General features: G+C 38.3%; 1 protein-coding gene and 1 pseudogene across 1 annotated transcript; both read right to left on the bottom strand.

Annotated features, from left to right (window-relative positions):
• Positions 1-2,896: 2,896 nt before the first annotated feature.
• Positions 2,897-6,391, bottom strand: LOC103989421 (protein neprosin). The gene is made up of 7 exons (XM_009408254.3): positions 5,167-6,391; positions 4,785-4,871; positions 4,439-4,693; positions 4,144-4,308; positions 3,984-4,037; positions 3,673-3,819; positions 2,897-3,551 (listed from the first exon to the last, which is right to left on the bottom strand). Exons 1-7 carry the CDS (start codon positions 5,347-5,349, stop codon positions 3,174-3,176), a joined length of 1,269 nt encoding a protein of 422 aa, XP_009406529.2. The 5' UTR covers positions 5,350-6,391; the 3' UTR covers positions 2,897-3,173.
• On the bottom strand, positions 4,785-17,224 carry LOC135677038 (probable serine/threonine-protein kinase WNK1; annotated as a pseudogene).
• Positions 17,225-18,582: the final 1,358 nt, after the last annotated feature.

The following is an 18,582-nucleotide window of genomic DNA, read 5'->3' as shown; positions in this document are numbered from 1 at the left end:
GAACTGTTTCTTGTTGCAGACCTGCAATGCTAAGTTCTTTGCTGATACTCTTTTTCTTATCTCCGTAAAGCTCACAAACCTCATTTAGAATTGCAGACGAGTTTATCCACTTAATGTTGCTTAAAATTATTCTGTTAATTGATTCCTTTCTCTTGAATGACAGGCATTAGGTTGGCTATGACACCCATCTTTCACTTCTCGGTGTGTGATCCAGTTTCACAGTGAATATTGACCTGCACTTTTCTGAGATTCTTCAGATCTCAGTTTCCAGCAAGAATATGCATCCAAACAAAGTTTTTGCAGATATATGATGAGTGTTGGTATGACACAATCTGTTTATTTTCTCCAATAAAAATGAATCACAACATAATAGACACCATGGAAGTGATAAAGATCCACAGCCATACATGAAGTACACTCTCCCCCCCCCACCTCCATCATACGTATACACAAACAGATACACACACATCAGTCAAATCCACCCATGGCAATAGAAGAACGAAAGGAGAAGAAAATGCTACGACAGAGAGGACAGGTAAACATGTTGCTCAGCAGAAGAGAGAGCCGAAGGCGAGGGCGAGCAAAGAAGCAGCAGCTAAGGCAGTGGCGGACGAGGCCGAGGCTCCGGAGGTGGGGCTGGGAGCAGGAGCTTCGGCGGCGGCGGCCTTCTCGACCACGGAAGAGGCCATCGCGATGGTGATCACGGCGATGAAGAAGAGCCTGAGCTTGAGGGATGCCTCCATTGCTACAATGAGATGGAGGAGTAGGAGGAGGGAAGTACAGAGAGGATGGGAGTGCAAGTAGTGTTGTGGGAGGAGGAGGGATTTATAAGGGGATGGCTAAGTAGAGTTTTGGAGAGTACAGGCTGGCTTCACTTGTGCCTTCTGCTTTTGCCATGGACTTGGTTGGTTGACAGGTCTAATTATAAGCAAGCTAGGGTTTTTTTCCTTGGCTTGTGGAGGAGGATGATGATGATGATGATGTGTGTTCACAGGTTGGTGCAACAGTTGCATGGGCCATGTTCTATCTGTCCCTCATCTGCCAGGAGAAGCATCCACCAATGTTGCATATGTTAGAACAAAAAATTCAATTAAACCAATATTTTGATGAAAAAATCATAATAAAATTACTTTTAAAATGGGGAAAAAAAAAGGCAAAAAAGATCCACTCCCAGAGGATATAGAGGGAGAAAGAAATTAGGGAAATTATGAGCTTTTGCTCTCACATATTCCAACATGACATTTGCTTCATCAGTTTTGCATTCTTCAAAGAATGCCATGAGATTTTGCAGCAAGACTTTGCCAATGGAACACAACTCTTTCTGGTCTACCTTCGAGTATCTTGTTGGAAACAATTCACTGAAAAGCCTTTTGGCCTCCTTTTCTGATACATGATATTTGTGCTTGTTAATCTGCCATGTGAAAATGGCTAAAAGAAACATTGAAGTCTTGTGGGATTATGTTTCCATCTCAAGTGTTGTGCTGACATAAATCATTACCAATTCAATATGAAGTCTTTATTCATATCCCCAAGAAGGCAGAAACACTTTCAAAGATGCTAGTAATATGATCAAAAACCAGCTATTCATGAAGTGTGACAAAAGAAGTAGTAGGTTTTTGTCTATTCTTGAACTATTGTGGTTGAGCCTTCAGCTTCCTTAACTTATTTTCTAGTTGTCCTTTAGATACCATCTCATAAAGAGGAATAGTAGGAAGTATTCTGGTTGAGCATTCATTTAAAATGTTGTTTCTTATTGTAAATTGTTATTATAAGAAGAAGGTTATGAAAGATAAAACATTCATTTAGCAGGTTGGATTTTCTTTTTTTGCTCAACTTGTTTAAGCAGGATTAGGGTACCAATTAATCATATTTGGAATTGATATAAATAGGAAAAGATATGCATTTGAGTAAAGTTTGAGATGGCTTCCATCTCTTCTACAAAGTTGATCGCATGTGAAGGGGTAGTAAGTCTGCATATAAGAGGCTTCTCTTATCTCAAACTTGAGGTTTCATAGAAGATAGATTCATAGAGATCCAACAGTAGTGTGGTCAGTATTTTTCTGCTCAACTACTAGTGCTGTGATTCATGTGCAGTTGCATGTGGCAGAAGTTTTAGGAAGTTGACAGCAACATTCTCAAAGGTAAACAGCTCAGCAATGGCACTTTTGTAAAGGTGAGGGGAAATCAATAGCTTTAATCAGCTCATCCATGAATACGAAGACACTGGATTCACTGTTCCCATGCTGTGTGAGAGCTTTAGCTCAATCAATCATCCACATGTGGTGATGGCAAGCAGAAGAACATCATCATTGTTTGTTAACTTTCTGTCCTGTTGCTGTGCCACATGGAGCACATTGATTGATTCTGAGTGTCACTACCTTCTCCCAGTTTTGTAAAGATTCATTCCTATCAAACCATTCTATATAATTGACTTCAAACTTGGGAGTTCAAGAACATATTTCTTTCATTCATCTAGGATTTGTCTCAATTTTTCTTGTAGTTACCTATCCAATGTTTGACCTTTACCATCTCTGAACATAGGGTATTAGAATGAGAACAAGAATTTAAATCAAAGAAAATTCTACATAAATCCTTCAGAATGTGTTGCATGACATCAAAAAGAAGTGGCCATTCTAATCTACATATTTTTTTCTCGTCTTTCTGTCCATGGAATAGGTTCATGAATCTAACATGAATGTAAGAACAAAAAGTGTGCTGAAGGACAAAGCAGAGATGAAGGAAGCCACTAGTGTGACTTCTCAAGCACAAACATCCCCTCTCAAGGTTCTTTATTCCCTGTGCACCTTTTACAACTATTCACCACCAATCTCAATCTTAATCATGTCCCATGCTTATTGTTTGGCAGTAGCCAAAAAAAAAAGAAAAAAATCTGATGTGCTTTAACCAAGCAGACACAAAATCTCATTCACTGTCATGATAAAACAGAACAAAGGACTCCAAAGTTACAAAGACACAAAATGGCTGGAACAAGACAACCACAAGCTTGTTTCTCTTACAGAAGCTTCAGCTTTATCCCTCCACGCTCTTCTATGGAGAGATTATATGGTCAAAGTGACACAGGGAACTAAAACCACTCATTAAGAGAGCCCTACCAGTTAAAAAGGATGATTATATGATGCCAAAGTATACAAAGAAGTGAGGAGTTTAAGTTTCTATGGACAATTAGAGCTTCTACCAGGACCGCCATAGTAGAAGAAGTGCCCCCAGTGATTACTATTGCCTGTCTGCACATCATAGCAGTTGGATTGCTCAGTGAAGGTGCCAACTCCTCTAGGTGCCTTCAAATTGTTGGATTCATCAACTATCTGTATGTTTCTGAAGTAGCTTGATCTGCCGAATCCTTCTTCAGGGAAATGGCCACTGCCCATCGCGGTCGAGGTGTGCTCACCATCTGGTTCTGAGTTCACAACTTCCCCTCCCCATTCCACCATGGAAGCACTGTCCGCCAAGTAAGAGAAAAGGAAAGAAGGCCAGTAACCTAGCACATAGTCATTCCCAAACTGCATCCACCAATGCCCTTCCTTTGGATCCTGATCAAGTAATTCGATCCTTCTTATTACCAATGGTGCGTGCATACCGATCAACTAAGAAGTATAAACAAGATAACTGCAATATTTCACAGCTGCCAACAAGTTTTAGGATTGTTTTCACCTTCCAAACAAGTATACTGATATCATATTGGGAACCACCATATCGAGAGAGTGGATAGATTGCCGCACCCATTGCAATCTCACTGTTGATTTGAATGAATCCAGAGCAGAGTAGGTTGTAGCAGCCTGTTGCTTGATAGGAGTCACTCTAAAATTACACAAGAAAAATGTTAGGATTGATCCAACTGTCTAGTTTGGTTGATTGTATAAACACCAATCTTCCTTTCTACATATTTAGTAAAATGCGAAGAAAGAACTATGAAATAGAACAGAGAGGGATGGAGAGGGAGTCAAAGGATCATGTTAACTCACAGTCCAGTAAGTAAAGAGTCTTGTGTTGTTATCCCCATACAGATCTGGGCTGACCTGAGTATTTTTCATACCAACAGAAATTAATGTTTGAACATAATTCTTTTTCAATTCTACAAAATCAAAATTACTAGATTTTTGTTGCAAGTACAACAAAAGCAACCTGCCAACCAGCTTCAATGCTGTTGAGGTCCTCCCCAAAGGAGCCCCCCAGAATCCAGAGCTGAGACAGACTGAACTCATTAGACTGCTGAATCCTTGGCTCCCACACATTTATGGTGGCCTTGGCTCCATAATATGTATCCCCCTCTACATAAGCAATTGCATGCTACTCAAAAAGACCCAAGAACAGAGCAAATGAGAAAGGGAGTGTGAAAGATATGTAGTAGTAGTAGTAGTAGCAGAACTTTGTCATTCAAAGCCACTTTTGATTATTATCTTTTTTCCTTTGTCTGTACCTGATGGCCACTCTCATTGAGAAGGTCAGGATCAATGGACAATGGGTTTGGGATGCTCCTGTGCTTCTTCTTACCATACCTTTTGACAGAGCTGGCCCTCAGCACATCATCCCTCTTTGTCCTCCTGATGGGGATGGTGCCCTCAGGGCACCTCCCATTTTGATGCCAGAGCTGAGCCATTGAAGGCGTCTTCTTCTGTGATGCAACCTTGCTCTCATCAAACAGTAGGCCTTCTGGGTGGAAAGCTGGCCTCATCTGAAAAGTTCGGCATCAAAAGCATCAGCAAGGAAGAGAAACCACCAACCATGAAAAGAAGAGAAAGTGAGGAGAGAGAGGGGAAGTGGACCTGGATAGTGTGGTTCTTGAGGAAAGGGTGATCAAAGGCTGGCTGGTGGGAGATGTGCACACAGTCTATGATATCTCCATCCGGGCTCTGCATTACTTCAAACAATTAGTTTTATCTTTCAGAAACAGGGATGGGCAGAAAGTGGAGCATCATCAACGATTCATCTTACTGTTTAAGAAACGAAGTTATTGTAAGAACAAGAAGCAGGAATTTGTGTGAGAATTACTTGTAAGACCAACAAGAATTAACTCGAATCAAAGTATAGAACACCCAAGAACGAGCTCTGTTGAGCAACTTCATTCTCGAGGAAGACCTTGATGTCAAAAGAGAGTAAAAGAAGAAGGGGCGAAAAAGCTCAAGAAAGAAGAGAGAAAGGAGCGACCTTTATGCTCTTGACAGCCTGCTTGTTGAGCCTCTTGAGGTGCCGCTGCACCTCCAACCTCTGCCTCGTCGCCGGTGCCCGCCGCACGCTCCCGGCACCGGCGCACGAGAAGCAGGTCGCCGCCGCCGCCACCGCCACCAGTAGCCACACCATCACGTGCCTCGCGCTAACGCGTGCCGCCATCCTCCTCCTTGCTCCCCTTCTCGCTCGCTCTCCAGAGCAACTGCTATTTCCACAGTTCAGTTCCTCTTCGTCTTGATTCTTCCACCCTCGCCGCCATTTTGGCCGCAACGTAAATCCTCTTTTCACCCTTCCTGATCCTCAAGAACCCCAAACACGCACAGACACACACACACTCTCTCTCTCTCTCTCTCTTTCTCTAGTCTATTCTCCGTGCCTCTGACGTGATGTATCTATCCGTTGGACTGTGAAAAATGGGAAGCAAGGCAGGTGAGTAGTCTAAAAAGTACTCTCTCGCTCTATCTCGCTCCGTGAACCCACGCAGCGATTGACCATAAAAGATGCGAATGTGTCACCCCCTCCCTCACCCTCTCGCCTCCCTGTGTGGTACTACTACTGCTAAACGACGTAATGATATTATGATATAGAATGCATTGATATAGCAGTCACTGTCATCTTCCTCGTCCCAGCTGTGGGGTCGAAGCAGCTGATGTCTCTTATCTCTCTCACACTCTGCTTCGCTTTTCCCCTCCCAAGCAGACCTTTTTACTGTTCCCGAAGCACTTGCTTCTTCTCCCCTCCTTTAACGCCTCGTCTCCCACGCACCACCCATGGTTGGTACCCGGCAGCTGCGACCACCGCACATCTCACGTGCGTCCACGGTGGTGCAACAAGACCCGCCAGTCCTCGGTGCGCCGAGGCGGAGCGTTCTGGTGGAGATCAATTGGCGTTTCCCCTCGTATATTAATTGCATGGTTGTGCGGAACCTGACACGCACAACTATTGATGCAGCTGGTGACCAGACTTCCAAGAAATAAAGAACACAACTTTGACTCCTGTTGGGAAGGACTGATCTAACCGATGACCAGTAAACACAACGTGATGGTGGTGGTGGTGAAAGCTGAAGAGAAGAGGATCTTCTAAACATCATGTTTTGATGCTATTGTTCCTTCTGCTGCTACATGTGTGTTCTTTGAATAATGATGTAAGAACAGAGCATGTCATTTGTGGAACTAAATAATAGAGAGTTCTGACAGAGGAAGCAGAGATGAACACTATAAAATCTTACACATGGTTCCTCTGCAGCCAGTGTGGTATGTCTGCACCATTCATGGCTGTTCTGGAGGTGCTTTGACCATGAGATGCCAGTAGCAATGGCTCTGCATCATTGATGTAGATTTCACCTTCTCCATGATTTGTCTTCAAGCATGAACTGCCACACAAATTAATAATAGCATTGCATGTTATCCTGGAACCAGAATATTCAGAGTTTCTTCCAATATTTCCAATTTTTGTTTTCTGAAGCATGAGCTGCAACATGGATCAATGATAGCATGCATGCTGTACTGAAACCAAGAAAAATAAAAGAGAATCTTAGAGGAAAAAAAGAAGCTGGAGAAAAATTGCAAATTTTCATAAGACAGGCAGAATATGCAGAAAATTTCAATTTTTTTCCCACTATATTCATGGAAATCAATGGAATTATCCAAAAACCTGGAAAGTTGTTTACATTTTATAGCTTTCATAAAGGCATGCTCAATCTACTGAGTCCCAAGTTAAAACAGAAGAAAGAAAAAAGAAAGAACACCTCATGTCCACTGTCTTCTCCTTGCAACATAGTTGGGCCACTATCCATTTTTCTTGCTTTCCATTGAGCCACATAAAAGAATGAAGAATCTCAACTTTAGTCACCTGCAACCTTTCTTTGCCCTTTCCATTTTATCTAAAGATATGCTTCATAGATGATGCTTTCTTTTAGCTACAAGCCACTCAAGCTTGGGCACTAACAATCCCCCACCTATATTCTATTGCAATGGATAGCTGGGGAAGTTTTGAAAGGAACTGAGAAATCTCATCACATTTCAGCCATTCTTAAAGCCATAGTCCCTGTTCTCTTTCTCCTTTACTTTTCATAGTGCATTCTAACACATCCACTCCTGATATAAAGGCCAGTCTTCAGCCCACTTAATTTCCCTTCATGTACATGAACAGCTGCAAGCACACATGGTTGTGCTTGTAGATAACCAGTCACAAAATGACACTAAAATCCCAAAAAATTATGCATGTTATAAATGCTGAAATTGTTTAATAATACCCTCTTCTGAATCAAATGGAACAAACTTTACAATTGTCCTCATTGCACAATGGAAAGCATCTTCTTGGCCACAGAAAGGTCACCAGTTGGGGGGACCTTCCTTAAAGCTCTCTGTATTTGAATGGGTGGGTTGCCTCTGGGCCAGCCTGGGGAGAGAAATTTTAGTTGATGGGACAAACACGTCTTCTTCTTGTGTATCCATTACACTCCAAATCAAAGGCTTGGCTTTTCTCATGGGAATCAGGAATCAGCATACTTTCAAGGCCAAAAGCAGCTTAAAATTAAAGTTCATGTGTGGTTGAACAAAGTTGTAGATCAGCAACTGATCCTTCTTCCACTTTAAATTGGACAAGTGAGAAAGTTCCCTATGTAAAGAAAGATAAAAAGATACCCACCTAAAGAATTCAATGAAGAAAAGTGCAATCTCTTGCCTTTTTGGAAGGCAATGCATGCTAATTCAATGTGAAGAACTTTAAATATGCTTTTACAAGCACTTATAAGCTATCAAAAGGAAGCTAAAACATTTTATTTTCCATATCCACTTTGAAGTGGTGGCATTTAGTAGTGTTTCCTAGAAATGCAGTTCCACCAGCTACATTATGAATCCACCACAATCCTCTGTTTTCTTTGTCTAGACAATTAAAATTGATTATCTGATAAATAGAAAACATAGTATGTCCTTGATTCCCTATGTAAAGAAAGGAAAAGAGATGTCCATCTAAAGAATTCAATGAGGAAAGTGTGATATCATGCCCCTTTGGATGGCAATGCATGTTAATCCATGTGAAGAACTTTTACCATGTTTTTAACAGCATTTATAAGCCACCAAAAGGAAGGTAAAACATTTTTCTTTACCAAAGCACTTTGGAATGGTGCCATTTTGTAGTGTTTTATTGAAAAGCAGCTCCACCAGGAGCATGATGAACCCACAACAGTGTTCTTATTTTCTCTTTTTTGCCTTATATAATGAAAATTAATCGTTTGATGAATCGAAAAACAAACATGTTCTTGATTTTCCAGCATTATTACTAAGGTGTGCCCTTTATGAATGTTAACCATGATGATATTGGTGAACAAAATGTGCCTAGGCACATAATAAGATTCCTCTTGCATGAACTACATTCAAGAAGAATATTTTCTCAGGTTGCTGCATTTTGCTACAACCAATGTTAGCCAACATTACCAACATTTATTTTTTAATTTGATATTACGTCTGGATAAAAGTGCATTATGTATCTTATTCTAATTGCTCCAATTTTTTAACTTGACAGATTTTAATTTTTAGCATCAGAAGAGTATCTGTCGGAGTCATTCTCAACAATCCCTTTTTCCAAATTAATCAGTACTTGAAGATTTTCTTAGAAAATGATGTGTGTTTTGGGGAAAAGGTTTCAAGTCAGCCATACAATTCAACTGAGGAAAACCAAATCCAACCTCATCACTGCATGTACCATCATGCCATCAAAGGAAGCAACCAAAAGAACAAAAAGCAATTGCTGGTTTCCAGTTGATATCACACCAAGCATGAATGCAGATTTGGAGATGCAATGGATAACCAGTTTCATCTCAAAAAGGCTTCCTTTATATATATAAAAAATACAAACTCTTTTCAAAGCAGGTAATCCCTCTCTAGGTTAGAATAATTTGTGTTTTATTTTTCTTCCCATACTATTTTTTATTTTCCTATTTTTATTTTGATTTTTGTTCAGTACTTTTAACATAAATTTTCAAATATAACAGAAAATGATTTGGGATATTAATTTAGAAATTAGAAAAATCATTTGTTGAGAAAGTCTTACTTCTAATATCATGTTTTAACCATGAATCATATGTTTTTATTTTTTTTACTTTGACAACCTCTTTCAGAAAGCTTTACTTTTTTTTCTCTGTGTGCATGGCAAATACATACTGTATATTGCAATATAGATTTCAAATAAATTTAAACTTATTTAAGCTAGTGTTCCCCTGATCTTGAATTTGACAAGAACTCCAATAAAACCAGTTTCAGGTTTCCTCTCAGTTTATTCATGTAGCATTTCTGACAGTTTTCTTAATTCATACAGACTCATTAGCATAAATGCTTCAGCAATGAAGGAGATGATTTATATTTGACTCTCATTCTTGCAGTAGATTACTCATGAACTTTGGTTCAATGGACATCCTTACAGAAATACCATGATCACTAATTGGAATCCTGAACTCAATTCCATTATGAAAGCTCAATCAGTCACAAAGAACTTCTTCAAACATAATCCTACTATGCCACAAAGTAATTCTAAGAAATGGAAGTCAATAAGGACATCAATTCAGAAAGCATAGAAATAACAAAGTAGAATATTTACATTAACACTATATTATTGCAATATACAATTTACAACATACATATGGTAATTGAAAATTATTCCTTCATGTATAGTTATGTTCTTATGTGGCTATAATTTCAACCTTATATACATGATATCAACTTTCCGATATTTCCAAATAATCAATATTATGTTACTGATTAGCATGCTGTACTGCTTAGAGACTTGCAAGGTACCAAAAAAGTCAAAAACTAAAAAGAGAATAGAAAAGGACAATACTTTATTGACAGCAATTTAATCTATCTCCAATATGATGTGATCCAATAAGCATATGTGCTGTGACAGAAGTGACAGATGAATACAGAGGCAACTATATAATTAGTGAAGGGATATTAAAACACATATGATAATATAAATTTGATCCCTCTTGTATACCAATGTTCTTATGAGAATGCAATCACAAATTTACATGCATGATATCAACTTTCTGAATTCCTTCTTGTACTACTGTTTAGAGGCTTGCAGAGATACTAGACAAATCTATAACAAAGAGAAGAGTAAAGAATGGCTCATTCAAGCTAATGTTTAGGTGATCAGGTGAGTAAATCCCCAAGTTGAATACTTATAAGATATTAAAAATGATCCAAATCAGCAAAATAAATACAAATTTAGTGGCAGATAAACTTTGAAGGAAAGGACTCACTTCAGTGAAATTAGAGTATGGAAGAATTGTGGGATGAGTCTCTCCGTCTTTCCTGTATGGCTCTGTCAAACTTGGAGTACAGATCAAACCTGTATACCTATGTTCTTATGAGAATGCAATCACAAATTTACATGCATGATATCAACTTTCTGAATTCCTTCTTGTACTACTGTTTAGAGGCTTGCAGAGATACTAGACAAATCTATAACAAAGAGAAGAGTAAAGAATGGCTCATTCAAGCTAATGTTTAGGTGATCAGGTGAGTAAATCCCCAAGTTGAATACTTATAAGATATTAAAAATGATCCAAATCAGCAAAATAAATACAAATTTAGTGGCAGATTAACTTTGAAGGAAAGGACTCACTTCAGTGAAATTAGAGTATGGCAGAATTGTGGGACGAGTCTCTCCATCTTTCCTGTATGGCTCTGTCAAACTTGGAGTACAGAACAAATCTGCATCTGCAAGAGTTTTGCCACTTCACCTGAAAGAGTACATGTTAAATTTCAACCAACAGAATTATTGGCATTTATTTCACTAATGCTATGGCAAAAAAATGAAGCCTGTCCCACATTATTAATAACAGGAGTATGCCTTAATTTTACCATCAAGTACATAAGCAGGTTTTCCTCTGGAATGCAGATCTCAACTCAATGTACATGTTAAAGGGCTTTTCCTTGGATAGATCAAATTCTTGATAATTTAAAAACAAACATTGGAAGCACTAACTAGTTAATTTTGGGTGCATTATATGAATCCTAATATCAAGTTTTTGCATGCCAAGAAACTTCAAGACACGAAATTATGAGAACAAAAATGTCTGTCTATTAGTGTTTGCCGCAATTCACTATCTGATCCATCTTTAACTCTCTTCAACTCCAGGAAGTTAGTATCAGATCTTAAGTAACTAAAAGAATAGATTGTCTCGAGGGTGAGCACAGAACCACAGTAATAAAGAAAACAATTCCATCTTACTTATATAGTTTCAAAGACAACTTGTATCAATGTTCGACATTTGTTATAGATATTTTCCCATCACCGAGTTTAGTTTCAGAACAAAATGGATAATGTAGCAAGAATCAGCATTCAACAGATGGAGGAAATGTGACACAGCCTAGATTTAGCAAAGATTTAAAGGGCATGAAATCCATAGACAAATCAGACCTCGATAATCTTAGGACAATCAATTATGTCACCAAACTCTACTGGTCACATTTCATAGTCCAGTATAAAATTTGATGTTTCTTAGGTCACGATTTGGTGTGAAGCTGTTGGTGATACCAGAGATCAATTTCTTCCATCACCTGGTGGATATTTGGAAAACCACATCTGTGAGAGTTCAATCATATTTAAGCTGTCAGTAGAGGAAGCATTGTAGGTGATAATTGATTCACAAAATGTTGTGATATTATGGTGTACTTGAGCTAGTCCATCTTTGTGTTTTTTTCCACCTTTTACTACAACCATGCTTACACAGTTACCGTTTTCTTCCTTTACAGACTATCTTATGCTATGTTTGGCGTAATATTATCGAAATACAAACCAAAACTTCTTAATTACTTTAGTTAGTTGCACAAGTTTGAATCCATCCTTCCCAAGAATATTTGTTCTTTCATACATGTATGACACTCTGCCATATAGTAATGAGGATTAAAGCATGCATCTGACCATATCTAAGGTTGATTATACTAAGGCAACTAGATGTTGGATTTTGGAACCTGATTTCTTATGAGATGATCTGTAATAACAGTTGTTGTTTTCCAATGCAAATGAAAGATTATTGAATATTGGTGCTTCCCCGCTTCAAGAGCACATCTTTCATTTGCACATCAAAATTTCAGGAGTTGAGGTTGGCGAAGAACAGAAAAGGTTGAAAAAAAATGAATTAGAAGAAAAGGAATAAGAAAAATAAGAAGATTAAAAGAAGAAGAAAATGATGATGATAAGAAAGAAGAAGAAGAAGAAGAATAAGGAGATGAGGATTGGAAGAAGAAGAATTACGTTAATTAGAGAAATAAGAAGAGTAAAACGAAGAAGAGGAGCCAACTTTATACAAGTAATACAGCCAGGAAGTACTCATTGGCTTCTGTTTGAGTGACAGTTCCTAATTCACTTCGATTATGCAACTAGTGGTTGTCTTCATCCAATGCAGTATGATGCCAAAACTATCAGCCGAGCTCACTGTCAAACTAAAGGCCTCCTCTTCCTAAAACAAAAGAACCTCCCTTTTAGTCCTTTTTCTTCGAGCATTTGATGGGAACTGTGCCTTTTGTCAAGGAAGGTGTCCTCGAAAATAGAATTGAAGGATAAAGAGAAGAGGCTAGAAGAAAAAGAAGAGATCAGAGGAGAAATAAAAATATAGAGAAAGTCTAGAATAAAGAATATAATTAACTAATACTTGATCAAGTCATAAATTGTAAAGAAGACAAAAACACCATCTATGCAGCTAAAGCTCCAACCTACCTAACAGAAAGTAAGTTTTGGTATCTAAACGCATGATCTCGTCATTCTTGCCTGTGTGCAGAGAAGACAAAGTTGCTTTAAAGCTTAAGGTTTAAACCTTCTATCAAATTTGAGTATAAACTTGCATGAACTAATTCATAGTGATTTTCCAATAAGATAAATTCAAAAAAGATGCAAAAGAGATCTTGGTGTTGATGCAGGCACTTTCATGCCGTAGATCTTGAAGAGGTGGTGACATCAAAGGAACTAAAGATACTTTTGGAAGATAACATAATATATGTGCCTACAGATATCACGGCATGTGATAAACATACAAGAAGGATTTGCTATTGAGCAATGTGCCTCTGTGGAATACATGTTGTGAATGTAAACAAGCAGGCAAGAAGAAGTGCTCTTTGTTCGCTTCCAATAATAATAAAGATTCAATATATGACCTACCTTTTTTCTCTACCATTCACCAAAATTTAAGTTGATGCTTATCACCAAATTATATAGCTGACTTTTAACATTTCTTGTCACTTTGTCTCATTCGATGGTTGATCATTTCAACTATCGCTTTCCATCCATTGCCTTATCTCGATACACTATTATTTTTCTTTGTGGCTTTGTTCAACACCTTGGTTGCTGAATAGCTGTAGATTAAGACTTGCAGGCCTGAAACTGAGTTCATTAAATTGGAAAGAAGAAAGAATGTGGTGGAAGCCACTGTAGACATACCAGAAAAGAAGGAAAGGTTGATTGGGAGATCCATAGAATTCTAAATTATTTCGGCTTCTTCATTTAGCACTCTTTTTCTGACTTGTGCCAGTCAAAGAATATCAACACCAGCTTCAATATCCTAAGAATGAACACTAAATGCTTCTATTTCATAAACAGTTTGCAGTTCATGGTTTGACCTAATATTTTCAAACGTATGACCAGTTTCAGCAAAAGACTAATGATCCAGAAAATGAAAATTATCATGCTGAATAAACTCATCAAATCATGTTAAATGCTTCATGCCCTTGGACAAATCTTAATATGCGGCTTTAGTATCTATTGCAGTATATGCATACAGATAACAATCCTTGTCTATCCTAATAATAAACTGTTTTACATGGATTAATGAAAGAATACATAAAGAACAATACACAAATATGGCAGGTGAAGGACTATAACTTCTGATGCAAAATATTTGGAATGAAGTCATATACAGTGGCAGTGTGGATCTGAAAGAGCCTTGCAGGCAGGAAAAATCTTGGTTGTGGCATGTGCACTTGCGATAACGACTTCAGGATACAAGGTCTTTGACATGAACATTAACACAGGACCGCCTGCAGACTTCACCTAATTCAAATCATCAGGGGCCGTCCTGATCGTAGAGGCATGATTTGTGTCAATTTGAAGGATATGGAATGAGTAATGTTTCCCCAGTGAAAATGGACTCCACCAGTCTTCTTTCATTGGAAACTAGTGCAGATTTAAGAAGTGAAGAACGTGATTTTCGCCAAAGTCTGGGATGGGTGCAACATTCCTTTTTATCCTCCTAGCTGTTGATTGCTTTGTTCTTGTAGTTCCATCTGATACCTTGAGTGATGCAGCTCATGAATATTTCCGGAACATTTCCGTAATATGAGTAAGTTGTGATAAATGAAGACAGTGTCGCTGGTGAGATCCCAAGCACAACTGGTGCAGAGATATTCTCAAGTCGTTTTTTATGCAGTCATCCATGTGTATAACCTTTTCATCTCTTATCGATAGGTCAAGTTATTCACATTCTTCATTCGAGTGATTAAACCTCAATTTCAAGTAGCTACCATCAGGCCCATCAGGTTGACTTACCAATAGCAACCCGCACGAAGATTGGATCATTTGACTTTGTATGCTATCTCTTCAAATTAACCACGTGTTTCGTCGCATTCAATTTGGCAGCAGTGAACTGATTTTATTTTAGTGTAGATTGATATTTCAATGAGAGGGATTCCAGAAGAGAACCGCATGATGAAACATTGCAGGCATAATTCTGGCAGAAGGCTGGTGAAGGAAGTCCTGGAATTCCTTCTACTGCTGGACCTGGCTTCCACTGTGGTACAAGTGAAGCAACCTCTCCATCAATCATATCTGCTATTATAGTCACATCATACTCTGTAATATCTAACTCTGCTACCATCTCGGTGGCGACACTCATTGAAGTATCAGCTTCAATGTCAAAGAGGAAATAAACGTTTCGTACATGACCTGCAAAACAAATCGTAAGACTTGGTTTCCTCAAATCTTTTATATCAAAGAATCAATACAAGAAAAATTACACTATTACCATATTTGTCTGAAATCCTTAGCCTCAAGAAGATGATCCCGTCTTCTCTTCTATTTCCTTCGATTGTAATGTCCACATTAGCAGGACTCGCATCTTCATGACTGTGGAAGATGTCTGCTCTCTGCACTCTAACATTGGTGGCATCATAGCCCCAGCTATTCTCCAATTCCATCTCATGGAAAAGACTGTCTGCATGCTCATTAGTGGTCAAGGAGCATTTAACTTGAATAAATTCAAGGGAAGGTTTCCTCAGAATATGACCGATACTGCTGACGTTTCCTTCAACATAATGAAAACCAAAATCATCGACTTGAAGAAAAGGATCATTAAGCAGATCCCTGGCAGAAAACCTTTCAGATGCTGCGGCAAGACATTTTTCAACAAATTGCCTTACCCCAGGGTCTTTCACTCTATACAAAGCTTCAGGTTTGGTCCTCTAGAGGTAAAATGAAGGCTATCCTTACTGATACAATAAACATAACAAGAAAGCATTACAATTAGTCTTGAATATTGAGATTTCTTACAGAGATAACTTTCTTGTATATCTGCACAGGGTGGGTGCATTCGCTGTAAGGGTACTCGAAAGTGACCATTTCCAAGACACACATCCCAAACGAGTATATGTCCACTAGTTCATTGTATTCCTCCTCATATACCTCTGGAGCCATGAACTCTGGTGTTCCTGCCAACAATTCAAATTACCAGTAAGAAATGGATGCTCATCATGATAGAACAGGCAGAAGATCGATGGGCGAAATCTGCAAAACTCTTTGAAGTTTATAATTGGCGTCTGCGGCGACCATACCAACACAATGGACAGCAGGTGAATTCTGGAGTATAACAGCTAGGCCGAGATCACCGATCTTGACCTCACCTTGGTTCCCATTAATGAAGATGTTGTCACACTTGATGTCCCTGTGGATGATAGGGGGGTCATGGCTGTGGAGGTAGCGAAGGCCACTAAGGATCTGCCTACACCAATGCTTTATTGCCCTGATATTAACCCTTCTGTGCTTTTGCCTATACCTATATATCCACACATTTCTTACATGATTACAAGAAAATGTACAACAGTCCATGAAAAAGTTCACAGGAGTTCTTTCATCAAACATCTTGCTGAAATAAAATAGCAGAAGGAACATATCAGCTTACTGCCTGAGAGTGCCAGAGGAGAACAACTCAGTAACAAAATTGATGTTCGAGTGGCAGGTGTCCAACCAAGAGGCATAAAACCTCATAATGTTCTGGTGCTTCAAAGTCTTGAGAAGGTGGATCTCACAATAAAGCCTCTCCAGGTAGTCAGGGCTCTGCAGGAAATCATGGAGCTGCACTTGGTTCCAGGCAACCTCAGTACCTTCATACTCATCAAAAGCCCTATAACTGGCATCACATTACATGAAATCAAAGAAGGAAAAAAATAGTAATTAACTCCATAAATGAACAAAGAAATTCAATATAGTGTGCATGTGGAGCAACAGGTGAAAGTGTTCATACACTGTCTTTGAAGCTCCCCTGCCAAGGATGTCATTGTACTACAGAGAAGAAGAGAAAGAAACCAAACAAAAAGATGAGCACTGCTCCAATAAGCATTAACTGAAAACTGAAGGAGTTGGAAGTGCAAGTACTCTGCCATATCTTCCAGTGGGATCAACCTCCACAAATTCTGAGTGATGTGGTTCTTGGACTTCAACACCCATCATTCTGTGGAGGACCATGAAGGGGAGCAAGAAGGCAAGTGTAGCCAGGCACAGATGGAAACACTTGGTCTTTGGCACCTAGAAGGAGATTGGAGGGGAGAAGTGGGAATTATAGGCAGAGTAGTTGAAGGATGATGGGAGATTGGAACCATGAAATCCAACTTCTAGACACAGCCATGCTTACTAAATAAAGATTTGGATTGAAGGGATGGATGGGGGATTTTGGGAATAGCTTTGGGGAGTTTCACATAAACAATAATATTAATTTTTTTGTAGCTGAACAACAAAGCTGTTTCATAATATCATCTCAATGGGGAGTGAGTGATGCCTTCCCACTGGTGAATAAGAACAGATGAAGAGTCCAACCTTTAAATCACATCATTCTTATATTATATATTTTTTATATTAAATTATAAAAATATAAATTTTGATTAATATATTAATTAGATTAATTTTATCATCCAATTTATGAGATTGGATTCTTCCACATTGTTATTATATAGTTAAGAATTTTAAGCTTTCAATTTTGAACTATTTAAATATGATTTTAAAAAATAAATAAAGAAAGAAATTAACTAATTCAAGCCTTCAATTTTATGTTTTTGAAGGCTTCCTCAAGGAGTTTATCTCCACCATGATAGAAAGAGATGACCAGAACAAATCATGTAATGAACAAGCTATCTTGATGAAGATTAATGGTATACTCCCCAACATGTGGCAACCTTGGCTCTTGAGATAGCTTTGTCAGACATTTCTCTCACTACCATAAATATGTTTGTGTTGTTATGGAAATTTGGGTACATGTAAATCTCAATGCCACAAAGCATCATAAAGTGGGTTGAAAGAGTGAAGTCTCTCCCAATGAGTCTCCAAAGTACTGTATTATATATCATGTTCTTTTTGTGTGCATCAATCTCTTTGACAAGTGCAGGTGGTGCAAGTTTTCCACTCATGCAAGGTGTTCTCTTTTGTAGATAGACTATCCAAACTTATCAGCTCAATTTTATTGGTTTCACATGGACCCAAGTAATTTTTTTCATTTTATTTTTATGTTAATTCACATCCAATGTTCTTCCTCAATTCAACAACAATTTATTTCCCAAATAATATAATAATGAATGAAAATTCGAAATCGGACCGACGACAATGAAGACGATGAAAGAAAAGAAAATTCGATATTACTTTTTTTTCGTCCATTATATCATATCATGAAAAAAATAATATAAATATCATGTAAATAATATTTTTAGTATTTTAGTGACATAACAACTAAAGTGGATGCTAACTATATTAAGATGGGAAAAAACGAATTTTTTTTTGTTTTCTTGGGATAATTAACTTGAGTTGGATGAAGCTGAGATATGAAGGGGTGGAAGAGGAAGAGTGAGGGGGATTGTTGGAGTGAGACAGAATGGCACATTGTGTGCATGCTTTGATCACCCAAAAGCAATGGAAACACCACTACAATTTTGCCTTCTTCCTTCCCTACCAATTTGCCGGTGTTGATTGACATATCTTTATTGGTGTCTGACAGAGAGAGAGAGAGAGACAGATTCTGATCATTGGATTCTTGTGTTCCACATTCTATTTCCTTTCTCTTCTGGTAGACACCCATAAGTTACATGCTTCCTTCGAACCTCATCACTATTCTAAAAATACCAAGGAAAAAAAGGTCAACAA

Source organism: Musa acuminata, chromosome BXJ1-6 (genome assembly GCF_036884655.1).
Source record: "Musa acuminata AAA Group cultivar baxijiao chromosome BXJ1-6, Cavendish_Baxijiao_AAA, whole genome shotgun sequence".
Lineage (NCBI taxonomy): Eukaryota > Viridiplantae > Streptophyta > Magnoliopsida > Zingiberales > Musaceae > Musa > Musa acuminata.
This window is presented reverse-complemented; position numbering and strand designations above follow the sequence as displayed.

Excerpts from the sequence above, each read along its gene's own strand:
- LOC103989421 (XM_009408254.3), bottom strand. The coding sequence starts at position 5,349 with ATGGCGGCACGCGTTAGCGCGAGGCACGTGATGGTGTGGCTACTGGTG. Across the intron at positions 4,309-4,438 it reads TCAATGAGAGTGGCCATCAG|CATGCAATTGCTTATGTAGA; the intron begins GTACAGACAAAG and ends CTTTTTGAGTAG. Across the intron at positions 3,820-3,983 it reads GACTCTTTACTTACTGGACT|AGTGACTCCTATCAAGCAAC; the intron begins GTGAGTTAACAT and ends GTGTAATTTTAG.